The sequence below is a fragment of the Echeneis naucrates genome, chromosome 7 (genome assembly GCF_900963305.1).
Source record: "Echeneis naucrates chromosome 7, fEcheNa1.1, whole genome shotgun sequence".
Taxonomy (NCBI): domain Eukaryota; kingdom Metazoa; phylum Chordata; class Actinopteri; order Carangiformes; family Echeneidae; genus Echeneis; species Echeneis naucrates.
In genome coordinates, this window is record NC_042517.1 from 10,369,892 (window position 1) to 10,388,584 (window position 18,693).

An 18,693-nucleotide genomic window follows, 5' to 3' on the forward strand; every position below is an offset into this window, starting at 1 on the left:
TCTGACTCAGAAGAGAGACAGAAAGAGAGAGAGAGAGAGAGAGAGAGAGAGCGAAGACTGAATTTCTATTAACAATTGGTCGACAAAACAGCCTCACGTCAGCTGTTTGTAATGGAATTAATTATTCTTCTCTACCGGCCTGCATGGGTAGCTTAGCACTAATGTGTGCCTTGACTAGTGAGCTTTTAGGATTTTAATAAGCACATTTATTTTTCAACTGAGCCGATGAAGCTGTTTTACCATCTGCATGCTAAACTAAGCTAATCGTCTACGACCTCCGACTTCATATTTAAACTCGCAGTCATGAGAGTGATTGCTACCTTCTCATCAGACTCTTGACAAGAAAGCAAACTGATTGCTATTTCACAAATATCAGCCAGGTGAATTGTCCTCTGGCTTTACCTTCTAGCTTAAAAGAGAGAAATTAAAGAAATTCTGGGTAAGAAAGTGAATATGTGATTTTCCCCAAATGTTCAAAAGTTGTTTAGAAAACATGTTGACTAGCATGCTTCCAAGCTCTCACTGCATTTGAGCAGAAATTATCCAAAAAGCCTTTCCTTGTTACTTGGAGTAGATTTGTTAGATTCCTTTAATCGTCTGTAGGAAAAGTTTCTTAAGTTAGGAGAAATATTGCCCTCAACCTCCGCTCATACACTTCTGCCATAGATGGTCAATCATTGGTCGGTGCTGATCCTGATGTGAGTGTGGCTGCTGCAAGCAGTCAACAGTGTGGTGACTGAACAGAACTGGAAAGGAACCATATGATTTCTTAGCCAAACTTAATTTCTTACATTTTAACTAGGCAACTCGGAGAATAGAAGAGCTAAGAAAGGAAAAAGAAAACAACTTCATCATGTTGAATCAGAACTTCATTATTTCATTGTCCATCATTACTTTTCATGTACGAATATATGCTGTGGCAAAATGTGTAGTTCTACTATTAAGGCTGAACATGAAAGCGATACATTTACAAGAGAAAGGATCAGGTCTGATGAACGTGAGCGAAATAACAGAGAAAGGAGAAATAAGAGAGTGAAAGAGTGTCAGAGACATACACGAAAATAAACAGACTGAGCTGCAGACTGAAAGAGTGAGAGTCTGTATCCAACAAGTGAGTTTTCTATTCTAATCTCCACCATCAGCCACTGTTCTCTTGCAGCCGGCCAAATCGATAGAAACACACGGCTCAGCAAGACATCTAGAAACAGAAAACAAAGAAGCACAAACAGGCTGAAACTTGCTGTTTCTCCGAAGACCAGTGGCCCCTGTGCTTCTAGACAGGAACACAGTGCAACAAGTACAACACAAGGGAGAGGAAGAGACTCTCTCTCTTGTGACACTGCCTTGTTTTTCTTTGAAACGCCAACTCTAACCAGCTATTTCTCTAAACCTTCCCCCTTTTCTCTCTAATTTTCCTTAATCTATTGTATACACACATACACTCATGGTCATGCATCCACACGGGCTGATTATAGGGTGAGGAGAAGTGAGCCAAAATATACACAGAGGTAAAAGTCTGCACCATCACTCAAACATTTTGGCCTGATATGAATCCAAATGAAGAACACTCATTGTACACTCATTGTCCATATATAAAATTAGAATTTGTGTGGGTGTGGTTGGAGGCAGCCATTTGTTTTTGGCTGTGATTGTTTCATGCAGCTATAACGCTGTTGTAAAAAATATTCACCAGTCAGCATAATCTGGCATGCATTTGAATGATAGACTGATCATCAGATTTAAGTGCCATTTTCATTGTATTATTTAGTCTGAAATCACATTAATATGAGCAGTTCTCAGTTGTAATCATGGGCTTATTTTACCCTAAGTAGTCCCTGACATGTCCACCTCATCTACATCTGTGTCGGTTACAGACTCAGCAGTAATTGTTATTGAAACGATTTCTTTTTTACATTTTGGTAGAAATATGCTCACTTGGCAAAAGTAAGTTGAATTCCAGCTGAACAAAAATATGACATCTTTATTTTTAAAACATCTTGGATTGGCTGCACATGTTTACATCGGGGGGGGGGGGGGGCAGGCCCCAGAGAGCACAACAGCAGACTTGCATGGATTTGGATTGCTGTGGGCAGAGTTTCAGGGATTTCAAACCAGAATATGTGAATGATTCAAAACGTTTTTGGTCAATCAGGATAATTGAGATGTTTAATAATCTTTAATTCGACAAAGTATCCCCTCAGCATCTTTGTGTGTGGGCAGATATAAACAAGGCTGATCAACAAAATAACCCACACACGCTTGTGCATATAGGCTGAAACCTCAGCAGATGAACAAAATGGAAAACATCAATATCATCAAATGTCTGAGAGTTCCATATGTGCATATCTTGTCAAGAAACCATACAGTATTCAAAGCCTTGAAAACATCTTGTTTGAATGGACAGATTGTGTCCGAGCATACAGTAAACGGTCTCCTTTAAAGCTGTTTCTGATTAGCGGTTTTCTCTTTTTAAAAGCACAGAGATGTTATGTGTAATGCAATCTCCTGGCAGTGTTGAACTGCTACCTCAGTGCACATGCTGTGGAAGACCCCAGACATGCAAACAAAGGAGGCTCTGTTCTAGCTGCATGCACCTTTTTAACAGGCACACATCGCCTAATGGCTTGGGTGGGCACGCTGTATTAAAGGAGTGTTAAAACTTGCATCAAGGTTCCTCCTTTCTGTCTTTCTATCTTTCATCTTTGAGCATTTTCCTACCACAGAATGAAAATCTGACTCAAGTTCTATTTACATAATATAACCAGCTGAGAAAAAGCTGGTTATATTACCATACCATACCATGTTGTTTTACATGCACAGCTGGGGAATGCTGACAGAAAAAACAAGGAACACATCCAAAAAATGATATTGAACATTTCAAAATGTATAAAGCATATTAATGAGACTGTAATAACCAGTTGAAATTGATGCAGAAAATGATTCCATGTTCAAAGCTCTAATTTATCTGATTCACTGTAACATCAAAATCGAGCCATATGCAACAAACCACTGTGCAGCTAATGCATACAATTAAATGCCAATTAAGAAATGATTGACTTGCAGGCACTGCAGGGTTATGAATTTTGGATAATGCGGAGAGGCAAATGTTGACATTCCTTTGACATGGTGACTTCAGCAGTACTTACAGGTTAACCTCTTCACCCCCTTTTGGTAGTTAATAATTGATCATTCTTTTATGTTATCAAAAAAAAAAAAAAAAACACTGTACCAAAACATAAAGAGCCCAACCATCCCTTGTCATGAAGGCCGTAACTACTGATTATTTGCTTTAAAATAGTAAAAAATGTCTGTCAAACACTCCATGTCACAATTGTAGAGCTTGCTTTAGAGTCCAAACACCTCAAAAATTCAATTACAATGGTCTAAAATAAGAGAAAAAACATAAACTCCCAACGCTCCCAACTCCAGAACTGTGAATATTTTTCCTTGAGAAGTGTTCAAAAGATAGTCGCCTCTGAATTTTATCTTAATCCACCGATGAAGCATCTGATCGCTTCAAATGCTCAATGTTAATTCTTAAAACAGTTACAAGATTAGAACTTGCGCTCAACACTTAGCGCACCTTTCAACTCTATAAGAGAGCTAGACATCCTCTTAGGACGACTTCCCAAATTTAAAATTAAATCAGCTGCATTAAAGGACGAGAAGCCAAACAGTGAACTAAGTGTTCTCTTCATAACGGGTGTGTAAGCTGCCATTTGACGGCACTGACGGGGCATCAGCTGCACCTGATGTGTTTTGAAAAGCCAAAACTGCCTGATCCACTAAGATGATATTTGTTGGCACAACACCACAAACCTGGAATGGTGACACATGACCACCGCAGCGGAGAAACTACAACACTGCACATTTGTCCCAATTAACACATGCCCATGTATTGATGCAAAGTGACATAATTAGGGTAGAGTAAGATCTGTGGCTAACAATGACGGACCCCAGAATCGGTGGTATGAGCTTTAAGTAGACAATAAGCTGCTAAAGCTCCCACTCGACCCCTCATTATAGTCACTCAATCCCGACATCAAAGGAAAGCAAGCCTTTTGGTTATAGGATGACTGTATGTGTTTTACGAGAATATATATGCGTGTGTGTGTGTCTGTGTGTATTTATATGCACATATGTTCGTTTGCATCTTTGCAAAGTTTTACACCCTGAGAGTAAGCACATTTTTGGAAAGTGAGGAGATTTGGCTGGTCTTCAATTCTTCAATGGGTGAGAGTTTTAGAGTCTAGATGTGGTTTTATGTTTTAACTAAATTAATTTAAAATGGTTAAATTTAGATAAATTGCACAAAAAAGCTCTTTGGTGGAGGGAAGTGCCAGTAAAAACAGATGCAAGGTCTTTAGTCAGAAAGATTGAAAGTCTGGAAACAAAAAGTGTTTTTTTGTAATGTGGCTATAATGATGTTTTAATGAGGACTGGGGTTAGATATTAAAAATAGTTTTAATGGTGCTGTTGAGTGTTGGGAGTGAGGGCTACATTATGTTAAATTGGGGCCTCATAAGGACAGAAGCTTGAAAAGTGCTATGTGTTTTTACATAGTTTGAATATGAGTGAGATAGAGGATGTCCATTCCCACGTGCTGATGGCTTATGAATAACTTTGTGTGAAAACATGCTTCCTTTTACAACAATTTTGTGTATGTGTGCTTCAGTGCGCGTGCGCGTGATGGTATTTGGTGAAGCAGTAATTGACAAGGAGCCTCCACCTCATCGTGTTTTGTCAGAGCACGAAGGCCTTGCTGCTGCATCGGCAAATCCTGGTGTTCCAAATTCTGCCATATGACCGGCCATGTGTTCCCATGTACCAGCTGGGAGCACTCAGCATGCTGCCTCTCCAGCTCACTGGCTGTGTGACTTGGACTGCGCTGCGCTCCAGTCTGAGATCAGTACTTCAATGAGTCTGGAGCGGTGAAATTAGGCCACTGGTTTAGCTGCGAGCGGATTCACATGGCACTAACACTGTCAGGTTGGACGGTTTAATCCCTCTGATGTTAAAGATATATGATACGTTAATGTGCTCATCTATCAAACATCACTGGTATTGTGGAGGTCAAGGGATACTTTGGCTTATGAGGAATTAAATGTGTTTCGCACTTAATGAGAGAGGGGAATGCATGCTCTCTATTTAGAGTGATCTGTGATCGGTGTTTGATTTTAATTATTGCTCTTATAAATAGCTTTGAGAGAAATGCAATATTTTCTAAAGTTTGACTTTGGATAAAACTCCAACATTCCCATAATCTGACATGTCAGGCACTCAGTCCTTCGGGAGTATCCAAAGACAGTGGTTCTAAAATTCTCAATTAATCTGGATTTGTGAAAGTGATACATTAGAAAATAAGAGACTAAAAGTCTGCAGCCATGTTTATAGCTCTGTAGGGCTGTATTTCGGCACAGTGGTGCTTTCAGCTAAATCCAAAGGTCAGCATCTTCACTTTCTGAATATGGCATGTTAGCATATTGAAAGTTGAAAAGAAAGTGGGGGATAAAGTTTTGGACATGATGGTTATGCTAAAAATACAAATAGCAACCTGTTGCTGGCACTGAAGCTCTAAGCAACACCAAAGTCTGTAGGCTTCATCCTCTGGGGACCGCGAACGTCAATAATAAGACAGTCCATCTCACTGTTGAGATATTTCAGTCTCAAACGGAGTGAATTGACAGGCAGTCTGACCCAAATGCAGTCTGACAGGCCAACATTGCCATTCCTAGAGTCATGCTGCTAGCATGGCTGCAAATCCTTTTCCATCAACCTTACAAATCTAACCCATGCAGGGTTACACAGTAACAAAAACAGCTTTGTGTGGTAGAACCTGGGCAACTAAGATTGATCATGCAGTGAAAGCACATACTCAATTATGTGAATTTTCCCTTACTGTTGCATCCCACTTACTGGGCCATTTGTGGTCATTATGAAATCAATAAAGTTTTACAATTTAAAAGTATGTTGACCTGCAAAATTAGCCTTCTGTAGTTCCACTCTATTATCTGGTGGTTAATGGACAATTATTTCTGTATCTCCTCACGTAGTTAGCAGCGCAGGGAAAGATTGCATGCGATGGGTGGTCTTACAAACATATTATAATTCAATACATTGGCTAATTTCATATGTCAAATATCCAGTCCACTTTGCGTGTACTTTCGGGCACTACATGAGAAATTTTGGCTGCAAATGCTGGTGTTATATAAGAAACAAAGTAAAAATGTTCATAGTTTCTCTGTATTCGGCTCACATCAGAGTCCAGTGTGACTTTGATGTAATCTGACGTGGTTTAGCTACAACAGTTAACAATGTCTGCACACCACCGTGACTGTCATTCTGGTCCAGCTACAAGGTTTAACAGGCACCGACTCCATGTACAACCAGCACCAGCCTCAGTTAATTGTCACCTGCACATTTCCAATACTTACCATAATTTGCAATTGTGTAGAATAAATTAAATGATAACAGGCATTGGATTTATTTATATGTTGTACCTCTGTTGGGTTAATAGGAGAGGGGGACAGCCTTACCTGGTTTGGTGATCGAAACTCTTGGTTATTGTCATTCATGTACATGTTGTCACCATCAAACTGTGGACAGAAACAGAAAGGAAAAATGAATGTTTTAGGCAGAAGGAGGTGTAAAAACAAAATTGGGTGCCAGAAAAGAGGTGCAAAGAGGAAAAGCTCTTTACGGGTGGCCTCAAGTGTGAGACTAATGACTTTGTCACTTTGGTTAAACCTTGTGGTGGCATGGCAGCGTGGGTAATTACTGTTCGTCAGTGGGCCGGTAATTAGGCTACATGAGCAAAGTGACGAGAGATGGGCTTTTCCCTGTGGGCTCTGGTGTGTATGTGTGCGTTTGTGTATGAGGGAGAGAGTGCACATGCATGAGAGAGAAAGAGAGATAATGAATGTGAATGAGTCTGTAAGTACATTCTGTAGTAAAGGCTGTGTCTGCCATTCTTTGAAGTTGTGGATCTTGTGTGTGTCTGTGTATGTGTTACACACACTGGGGGTACGCTGCGTCTTCAGGACTGAGCTAATCAGACAGTGAAAGATCACTCGGGGGTGCCAAAATACAGTTTGACACGGGGTTAGGAGTCATGTAACAACAAGTGACCCTTGACCCTGTCATGTGCCAGGAAACAACTCCAGGTCACCAGTTGAGTGCTACATGCACCGTGGTAGCTGTGATGTCTAGCGTGTTTGTAAGATAAATCCTTGAGGAATTCCTCACTTAGATCAGCTCTGAGTGAACCGCAAGCAAGGGAAAAAACATTACAGATTTAGTTTCTTAGCTGGCGCTCCAGAGAAGATGAGATATTGGCCCAATAGCAGCTCATTGACTAAACCTGTGCAATGTCAAGGTGACTGAGAAATTGCTATCATATTAAGAAGAGCTGTATTGTGAAATGCCCTTGGCTTCCAAAGGCATCAAGCTTTGTCATAGCATGCTTGAAGCAAATGGAACAAACCTTGACTGGACTGGATAATAACACTCACGAACACACAACAACACAAGGTGTCAAAAAAGCCTCCTTTTTTTGTTATATGACTGAGGTCATTCTTTGTGCACTCAATACAGTGAAAATCGGGGAGCAGACATCAGACACAACACGATCAAACTAGACAAAATTCTGTGTCAAAAGCCTCAAATGCGAATATACGGAGGAGGTAGGGCTGATCTGGACTGATCTGCTTTGTGCCAATGGAAAAAGAGACCAAAGGCTTGAAAGATAAACACATGCTGGATGTGAGTGAATACAAAGTGGATCATAAGATATACCTGCTCAAAACAATGTCCAACTCTGAGACTAATGGACGGAAATGGGCAGGATTCCTTTGGGTGAAATCTAATATTTGAATTGCTGGACGGGAAAAAGTAGGTAAATGAGCATGTGAGTGTAGAGAAAGAGAAATTACTGTACATTATTGCAGGAGAAAGACTGGGGGAATGAGCACCTTGCCTTGGGGCAACGGTTGGTTAACGATGCATAACATGGAAACCCTCACGAGGATTCACTTGGTTATTCTAATGATTACATTTACATTCAACCTCATGCGCGAACCCAAAAGAGAGACAAGATCTGTGCATACGCTGCATTTAGGCATCACTCACACCTCACATAATTAAACCAAGCCAAACCCACAAACTGCCAGTAAAATCCACATGTTTATTTTGAGTGAAACAAAACTCTGACTGATTGTTTGATTCTATATGCTCTGGATAAACACTCTAATGTGCTTAACGAAGCATGGTGGCATCCATCACCTGACTAATCCACAGTGAGAAGTGGCTGTGGCTCACAGACAGGGCCAAAGTGACGTTGACCTTTCTGACATTTCTGTAATAAACTTGTTGCTCCTCACATGAAAGCCTCTTGTCTTCTCCTAACTGAGCAATTTCATTCCATTGAAATCCACTTTGATATCACAGCCGTTGTGAGCGCTCCTTTAAGTTACGGTTCTCTCAAGTGAAAAGAGAGAAGAGTCACTGAATAATACCATGTTTTAGCCGCAAAACACTGTCAGATCTTTACTCATTTCAAAACCTGAAATCTTTGAGTGCAAAGGTTTTGTATGTTTCCCTCATTTCTGAAGGAAGAAATGAAGTCAGATAATGCTCATTTTAACCAATTATATCTGTAATATAATATTCACCACAAAGGCCAAAGACAGCCTAGAAAGGTCAGCCATTTTGTGCTTCAACATGGCTGCCCATATATTGCAATGTAAAGCTGTTTTCCTCTGCTCTTCTCTTGAAAGCTCTCCTTTGCGCTGCCTCGCTCTCCCACTTAAAATGCCAATTTATCCTCGGCTCAATGCTATCAGCTCTGCCATTACTCCACATTTACTGCAGAAATCATCTCCTTCTCTGTTGTTCCCTGTCTCTTCATTTTCTCGCTCTTGCTCTTTTCTCTCACTCTCTCTTTTTCTTTCACTCTTCACTCCTTCACATCTCCTTCCCTTCCTCCTCTCCCCCCTGATCCTTTTCCCACGTTCTCACCCCCCCACCCTCTCTGTATTACAACCTCCTTCTCCATTTCTATATCCCTCCCTACCTATCTTTTCCCCCTCTTCTCTGTCTTTCTTTAGTGGGCCTTGGCATCATTTTCTCTTCGGCAGTCTAATTGGGCATTCTGCCTGAGACAAGGGCCTCATTAAGCAGTAATTACACACATGTTGTTTTCGGCAAACATCTCTATTTGGATTGCTTTGCATGGTAATTGTTCAGCAGGGACCACTGCTCGCGATGTTTCCCTCTGTGACACACGTGGTGCTGTGAGAGAGGAATAAAAACATGGAAAAGGAGGAGAGAAGTGTGGCAGGGGGGGGGGGGGAGTGGAAGAGAGACAAATTGAGAAATAAAGAATGAATACATGAGAGACAGATGAGAGGAATGGAGAGGCAGAGCAGAGAAGCTAACAGGATGAGGGTGATGCTGAGGTGGTAAATAGAGAAAGACAATGAATAAATGACAAAGAAGGAGGTGGACCAATTCAGTATGAGAAGAAAATGAGGTTGAGAGAGAATGAGAAAGACATGGTTAGTAAGTAGGCAAAGAAGAGGAAAAGAGTCAGAAGGTAAAGGCGATGACGGAGAGAGAGAGAGACTTAGTCCCAGAACTAGGTCATGCCTTGCAATCATCGACAAAGCTGAGCGTTTCAAAAATAATGAAGCCACAAGGTGGAAGTAATGCTAACTAGCATATCCAGGGAAAACATGTAATATTTACACAGCATTAATGGTGCAATACAATGCTGGGATCTTTTCATCTTTGCAGTGCACAGATGAGACGGTTGATGGCAGGATTGGAAGCAAAATTACAGACTCTATTGAAGATTGTTTTTGATTGATGGATACTTCATATAAGCTCCTCACAAAGCCTCTGGGGCAACATCTGTTAGTGAAGGGGCGGGGTGGAGATGAACTGCTTGTTTGCTCATGTAATGTCATAAATGTCCAGTCATTAGAGAGATAAATGATTTTGTAATGACTGAGAAAGAAAACTTCTTTTGGAAAGCAAAACACAAAAACAAAGAACAAAACAAAAAACAATTATATAGGAAATGAAATAACTGGAAATGATCTGATGCACAAACACCCAATCACACTGTGCATGATTAACTGCTCTATTAAAAAAACACAAGCAAACAAACATGCAAACAAAAAAGGAAAAACATTTCATCTGTTAATTAAAACATTTTATCACAAGTTTGTTCCAAAAAGCTTTTTTAGTGTTTGAAAGTATCCAATTACATTATCTCAAGTGTCTCCAGTTTGCTTTTACTTTAAGAATAGGTAATTTTTTTTTTTTCATCTTGTCTGCAAGCCAACAAAACCTAACCCTAACCGTATCACATATTAGCACATGATGTGACAAGATGCGGCTGGGAGTAAAAGGTGTTTTTAGTTAATCAACATTCAAGCCGACTGCAACATCTGTACAAGTGTAATACGTAAATAAATAAACAAGCATACAGTATCAGACCAAGGAACAATCCAAAAAAAAAAAAAAAACTTTTATAACTTTTCAATGTATAAAGGGACTCCATAAGCAGAATGTGTAATACATGTGACTTTAAAAGCCTTTGCCAGTACACCAAGTCTCTAAAAATAATTCTCTCACCGAGCGGAATTAATAAGCCCAGAACAGTACACAGCCATTCTGTGAAGAAAGGGGTGTGGTGGAGGTGGTGGTGGTGGTGGTGGTGAGGGGGAGACTCATGCAATATGTATGTTTGTTTGAGCACCCTTCTTCTTCATCTTCCCCCTCTTCTCTTTATTTCCCTCTTTACATCTCTCTCTCTCTCCTCCTCTGTTCAATTAAGCTATGGGAGCGACCTAACAAACCTGAACCTGAGACAATGTGCCACTGAATTTTGATGTTGCCGAACTTGTCACTGCCGGTTCAAAGCCAGATGAGAGGATGAGACAGGCAGGCAGCCAGGCAGACAGACAGACAGGTAGAGGAGTGGAAGACAAAGCGGGTGATAGCAAACGAGAGCGACAGAGAGCAAGAAAGAGCTGCAGTTGAGATCTTTCCAGAGTTGCATGGGAGGACGAGAGAGAAAGAGGGAGAGAAGAGAGACTATAGTAACAATTCTGGTGTTGCACCACGCCCCAAGCAAACAATGAACATGGGCAAACAATGAAATGACACACATACGCACACAGACACACACAGTCACACACACAAAGCCCATGAAAAGCACAGCCTGTGGCCATGGCGACACATGCTCTGTTGTCGTTAGATAAGGGAAACAGGGCCTCTTCCTGGGTGTGAGAGTTTGATCCTGCACACACAGACACACACACACAACGCACGCACATGAACACACTCATACTGCTTGTGCACAAACAGCCCCAGTAGAACTGGGGTCACATCTACTGTCATCCAGCATCTTGTGTATCCTCACCTTTATTGACTGCTTGGTTCATTTTCATATGCAAAACCAGGGCTGTGTTTACTTAGACACACTGTGTTCTGGTCAGTGGACCTCACAGATGATCAAATCTCTCCGTGGGATTTTGATGGAATTCTGTTGGCAATTTGCTGGCCCCATGCCATGGAAAGTATCTTCTAGTTAGAGAAATTGTAAACATGAATTTGTACAGTGCTGTTCATCCCCTAAGGACTGTTTCCAAAGTCTTGGGTTCCATCTGCAGCTTATGATTTTAAGGAAATATTTTGGTTATTTGGTCGGTGATATCTTGATTAATCAGCTCATGTAGTGAGCATCAGTTCTGTATATTCCCATCCATTCTGTTGCATTTGAAAGAGAAACAATAGAAATACACACAAACACACACAAGTACCTTTCTTATCGGCAACTGCTTAAAAAAAAAAAAAAAAAAAAAAAAAAAAAAGAAGCTTTTTCACAAAAACTTGATACAGGCACCAACCACTTCCGGCTCCACCTACACTCTATGATGTGTAAAAATGAAAAAGGCAATTTGAAGCACTCATTCATCTACCTTCTGTTGCACTGGAGCAACCACAAAACAGACCCAACAGTCAACAGCAGAGACGGTAAGAGATGGGAGGCGAGATTAAGGTGAAGGGCTTAGTGTGTGTGTGTGTGTGTGTGTAGAGGCCAGGTGAAGTGGTGCTAAATAAGGTTTTGTTTCCACTGTGAACTTGGGTTCACCATGAAATCCCCCCCCCCCCACAAAAAAAAAAAAAACAAAACTAGACACTCAACAGGTCAACAGTTGTAAGAGTGTTTTAAAACATATATTTGATGTTAATTTATTTTTCCTCTTTTCATGTTCCAACGAAGTGTGAAGTTCTGAAGCACAGTCTGAAATACCATCAGAAACAGTTTACTCATATTTAGCAACTCACAAAGTCTCTCATTATTTCCTACCTACGGCACAGAGACAGAAAATTCTAACTTCATATTGCTGCTTTTTAGGAGATTTTAGGAAACAAATATTTTACGATCAAGGATGGGCATCTCCCCTCTCTGCCACTGCTAATGTCTATGCTGCAACAACAAATTGCTTTATCATTATATGTACACACACACACACACACACACACACACACACACACACACACACACGCACACACACACAACCCTAACAACTCACGTGGCTTTTAAGAAAATTCTTTTGTTCTAAAAATAGATACATTTGTAAATTTGAAATATTTATCATAAGGTAACTGTCTGCCTACACTTAAACAAAGCTACTTAAAACGTGATAAAATATATCAAAGCTTGGATTTGTTAGATGTTAGATGGCTGCAGTCAACATAGTTTGTTTGCCATCACAATGATTGGCAACCTCTGCAGTAACTAGTGCAATATGCAAAAGAGATCAAAATCTTGTAGTGTGGCACGTGTGAATGTACGTGCAAAAGTTTAACCAAGAAACATGTCAGACCAAATTGTCAGCCAGATAACCATTGCTGGGAAACACCTATTTAACATACAACATGGAGGCTTCACATGCATTTAGACTCTGGACCCAGCAGGTGCAGTGGGACTATTCTTAACAATATGAGTGCTACTAGAAGGAGAGTGGTTATACCAGTCTACCTGACACACAGAGTCTGGAGTGACAATGTGTGTGCGTGTAAGTGTGAGTGTATTTGTTAATCTAAGTGTCTGCGTATATGGCACGTGTGTCTATACAGTATGTGCATGTGCTGACGTGAGTCTATGTCGGTGAGGTTTCTCTGGCAGCAGGAGAGGATGCAGAATACAAGCCACTTTTAACTGACTGGGGTGAACAGCAATGAGAACAGATAAAGGGCAGAGTGAATGTCACATTACCCCAGCCCTTTGCCTCTGCTCACCGCAACATCAGATAACTGCAGCAGGAAAAAAAAGTCTGGTTTCCTCTAGCATATAATTGGTTATCTTATTGCCATCTACTGCTCTCTTGCCTGTGCACAGAATAAAGTATGAAAGAGCAAAGGGAGAAAAAGAAAAATAGGCTGAAGTTTAACTGTTATGCCAGCAACTAAAATAAATCATTACCAGCACACGTCCATGGCCATACATTTCCATGATATACCTTATAAAGTTGGGAAGGAGGTGCTGTAATTGTTGAACTACTGATGATGGTAATCAGGTTGTGGTGTGTTAACTTCTGAGCGTTTAATTACTGTGCATGCATGCACAAATGTCCACACAAAAACAGTCAGCATTTCACTGTCCTATAGATTTTCAACGTGCTTTTAACAAAGGTTATGAAATCCACAAGAAGAAATTTTGCTAAATCTTACACCGATAACGTGTGGCCAGAGGAAAAACCTCTGTGTTATATTTTGGCCATTCTCTCTATAAAATACAGTCTTTTTACATCAATGAATCAGTATTGACTATAAATATGTTTAATGTGCTTTCAATTTCAGACCTAATGTGTTCCTCTGAATTCCAATGCAGTGGTGATATATTGCAACTACAGGGCGTATTTCACACCTTTGCATCTTTTCACACATATGTTTCTGCAATAAAGAAAAATTGTCTGTATTTCCCAGGAAGTCTGGCTGTTTTTGACTGAAATTACATGTAAGATTTGTTCTTTGCAATGGAATGTAAAACAAGGGATGCGCCCACATGCATTTTTGAAACATATGTCTCTTGATGACAAGCCATTGCATCACAGGTGTAAATTTCCTCAGTTTTCAGCCTCTAAAATACACTGTGCCCATGTTGGTACCGTGACGTACACCTTTCAAAATCAATTAGCTTGAACAAACAGACATTCAACAGAGTAGGTTAGAAATTGGGGGCTTGGCTACTGGATCTCACCACAGCAGTGGGCAGTCTTTTCCTAGCTGGATTGATGCCTGGGGGGGGGGTAGTGTGGAGCCTAACCACTCGTTCACCCCCACTGTACCGGGCCTGTGGTTAGAGAGATAGACAGCAGGCAGAGAAAGAGAAGAGACAGAGAAGACAAAGGTGGGGAAGGAAACGAGATGGCGGGGCTTTAGTTTTGTGAGGTACAAGCAGGGCATTTGTAAAGGAACATGTCAAGGGCCCCCCTCCCTTGTGAACCTTTCCCTTCTCCCTCTCCTCCAATAGCTTTCCTCTTCCCCTCATGCCCAGCACACGCGTACGAGGGGAGGAGTAATGACAGGAGACTTACACAGTGACTCTACGCAGTGCTGTGCTCAGGGAAGAATGGAGGTTAATGAGCTGACATCGCCTCCACCCTGAACACGCCTCCTCCCCGTGCCTACCTCCATTCTCTCTTACACACACTGACAAGCATATACACAAACCCCCTACAAGAAGGTGGGGCTGAACACTGGCACTGAGCCAACGTTTGGGAGCCTAGAGGAGTATCATGGGGCAATGAGTGGATTTGCTCTTTCTCCACGTATGCTGCCGCTTTGGGCTCTGAAAAACCGGTTGGAATAATCTGATATAATTTGCATTATAAATATGACTTGCAAACAACAGCTAATGTAATAAAGAGTCGATTATGGGGTAAGCCCAGCCAGGCTGCAATGGTCTTTATACAAAGGAAATCATACTTTTTGTAAAGTTGACAAGGTTGTAGATTGGCCTGACGGCAGCACCATGTTGATGCACAAATCAGGATTCATCCTCTCCACATGAGTAATTTTAGGGCCTCTCTTATGCTACAGCTGAACTAAGGCTGTGATAATATATATTGTGTAATATAATTCTTTATCGCTAAATTTTGTCATAGACCACACTTTCTTCCACACAGCATGAATGCAGCCAGAACATTTGCATGAAGGGAAGACAAACGAGAGATTGTTACACAGAATGGGGTCAAATCTGAACAGGAGAGGGACTCTGACCAGGCAAGACAAAACAAACAACATGCACTTAAAAGGGGGGATACTTCTTGGAAATGAAAAATCTGACAGTGACCAGAAAACTGCACTTTGGAAATGATATCATAGACCAGTCCATAACTCCACTGACTTCTCTTACCACTCACACAAGAATAAGGAGTATATAATTCATAATAGGCATTTTCATGTGATCATTTTGTACATTTATTCACTGAGTTTGCAGAAAGTTAGCTACATCATGCGTGGCTTAAGAAAAATTATCTAGTCTCAAGTACATGCAACTGTAATGGATGACAGCTATTGTCACCCGGCCCACACACCACAGATTCATACATTGCTGAATAACTGAACAGAATGATGATCACCTATTTCTAGGTTATCACATGGTGATGTGTTGGTGCTTCTGTGGTCTTTAAGTTGCAACACCAGATAACAACATATAAAGGTGCCAATGTTTGACATACAGGATCTCCTGTGAGCTGAGAAAGGTGAAAACCCCAAACAACTGTCACGTTTAAACAGAAGCTACAGACAATTCTTCAGCAGGCTGACATCAGGCAGGAAGACATGTCGGGACTACTTCATATTCACTTACTGGGCACTTTTTTAGGTACACCAGGCTATTTGTTACTGCCTTCCTTTGCTCACAGAACAGCCTCTTTTCTTGGCATGGATTCATCAGAAAGTCTGGTCCATGTTGACATGATCATCATAATTTCTGCATATATGTCAGCTGCACATTGATGCTGTGAATCTAAAAGTTTTAGCACATCCCAAAGGTGTTCTACTGGATTTACATCTGGTGGAGAGGCCACTAAGGCATAAGAACTCATTGCTATGATCATGAAACCTGTTTGAGGCGAATTCTGCTTGATGACATGTTGCATTATAATGCTGGAAGTAGCCTGATAGGCTGTGACATTCAAATCATGTTAAATTGGTATTAGGGGACTCAAAGTGTCCTGAGAAAGCATTTCATGCACCAGCAGCCTGGGTCGTTGAAACAAATGGCACTTTGGGCACACGACCCTGTTATTTCCATGTTAGTAGTCAATCCGCTTCAATGTCGTGTGTTGTGCTTATTAAGATGCGTTTCTCCTCACAATAGTTACAAAGAGTGGTTATCTGAGTCACCATAGCCTTTCTGTCAGGTCCAACCAGTAAACCATCTAAAGAACTAACCCTAACCCTAACCCCCCCCCCATAAGTGTAAAATTTGTTAACTGTTGCAGGTTAAAAATCCAAGAGAATCAGCAGTTTTGAAAACACTTAACCAGCCTGTCTGGTTCCAGCAATCATCCTGCTGCAATAGCTGATGTGCCATAATTACATAAAATAAAATGAGTAAAAGTGTAAAAAGCATAAGGGCAAAACTCCATCTGTCAAAAAATAAAAGAACATTACCAAAAGAAGAAACAGGCATGATAATGGCACAGAAAAACACTTTCACAGAGCTTGAAAACAATGGGAGATGGATGATTAGTCATTAGAGCCCATTGTGAATCTTTCGGGTGAGTAATTTGTGGGAAGGCTTGTACATTTTTAATATTCTTAAACTGAAGAGCCCTAAGAACACAAACTCCATAAAATAATAACAGGCATTTTACCTTAGCTCTATCTGAGCCTCTCAATTATTTACCACTAATGAATTGCCTTGGGCAATATTCTCCCTGAGTACAATATCAACCATCCCAGAGAGGATGAATCAGCGCACTAAAATACTTAAATACATTTACTCAATTATGCTCGCTGTCCTTAAAATGAAAGAGAAAAGGATGTGCAAGATTTTTTCTTCCCTCTGTTCCACATATGTAGATTGCAACTTGATATTTCAAGGAAATCCTCATATACACAAAAACTCTTATGATGATTAACTGATAAAACATTTTCATTTAATATTAAATTACTTTTCTTCTGCTTTTACATCTGCAGTGTGGGAGGATACAATAAAAGAATTTCCGCTGCTGGTGTGTCTAGTGTCAGTAACATTACAGTGATGCCAGCCAGTTGCCCGGTAGACTTTGCACTTTCTGTCGCCCATACATGCCACCTGGAAAATCACATCACTGATGAGCCCTCAGGGGTCTGAGGGAGCCTGAATGGAGATCTGCTCCCCAGATAAGTGACCAACAGGTAGGAAAACGATGGGAATAGCCATAAAACAGTCGACTAACACAAAATCAATGTGGCACAACTTAGCAAGAAATGGAGCTATGGCCCTCCGCATATCTTATCTTCTACTTCTCTGAGCATGAAGAGAGAAAGACAAGTGCAACATCACAGTTGCCTAAATGAAGGGAACTGCAGAATAACCTTCAATGTAAATAGATTCAACCATCTGTTAGTCCCATCCATAGGGACAACATACGAAGGGAGAAGTGTGCATCTGTGTTTGTGTGTTGTTCTCTGCTAGAATATTTATGCTTTTACATTCTGCGATATTTAACGCCTGCCCCTGCCAAAGAAGTGTATATTTATTAAGTGATCAAATACATTTTCATATATTCACTTATTGCATGTAGCTCATTCATCCACATTTTGGAAAGCAGGTCAATGAGGCCTTTCAGGTATTTACAATTTCACATTTAACACATCATGTGGCATTTCACATATAGGTATGTGTGTGTTTTGGATATTTTGACTGGGAAAGCATGAGAAACATTTTTTAAGAGCTGGTTTGCCACACTAGGTTTTACTTTTACTTTATTTCATAGCAAAATTGCAAATGTGCTCATGAACGTGCTTATGAAAGTGCCTGAAAGTAATTCAAGCACATTAGAACTGCAACTCGGTGCCGCCTTTTACACTTACAGCATGTACTATGAGCATGTGCAAATGTTTATGAATTCTAATGAGAGCTTATCAAAGTAACAGACTGAGCTTTATGCTCAATATTTTAGGTTGAACACTGTTATCGCCATTCGATCATGACAATTTTACAGGAATGATCTTTCTACTGTGTTACGGAACAGTTATGGCCCGACCAGCTTCAGACAATTCCATACTATCTGGATGTAATCATGAGTCTTTGGCTGCAACTACACCAGAGAAATTAAAGTGGAAAGGATCCTGTTCCTAGACAGCTGGTAGTGGTAAGTTCCTATCAGGGAATAAAAAGCATGGAGGGAGGGACAGAGTTTGAAAGAAAACATATACTATTTTCATTTCAACTGCTTCAGGGATTAAGGCTCAGGGCTCTAGAAAAAACTGCATTAAAATAATCCACCATTTGCATGTTTTATCTCACAAAGGAAGCTCACATAGACACACATACACACCAACCCCCACTTTCCCTCCCTCCCTTCTTTCTCTTTCCCCTCCCCCACTCAGGGTGAGCACACACCCACACACACAGGCACACGCTCATACGCATGTCACACATATACACATTGCCATCAT

General features: G+C 40.7%; 1 protein-coding gene across 2 annotated transcripts in view; it reads right to left on the reverse strand.

Moving 5' to 3' along the window:
- The window catches only part of LOC115046733 (thymocyte selection-associated high mobility group box protein TOX-like), a 71,852-nt gene that overhangs the window by 30,363 nt on the left and 22,796 nt on the right, over window positions 1-18,693 (reverse strand). The window contains exons 2-3 of one of the 2 annotated variants that reach the window (XM_029507301.1): window positions 14,276-14,368; window positions 6,537-6,596 (exon numbers count right to left, since the gene is read on the reverse strand). In XM_029507301.1, coding sequence (XP_029363161.1) covers window positions 6,537-6,596; window positions 14,276-14,368 — 153 coding nt within the window. The remainder of the gene's footprint in view (window positions 1-6,536; window positions 6,597-14,275; window positions 14,369-18,693) is intronic. The other variant, XM_029507302.1, reaches the window with a different exon arrangement.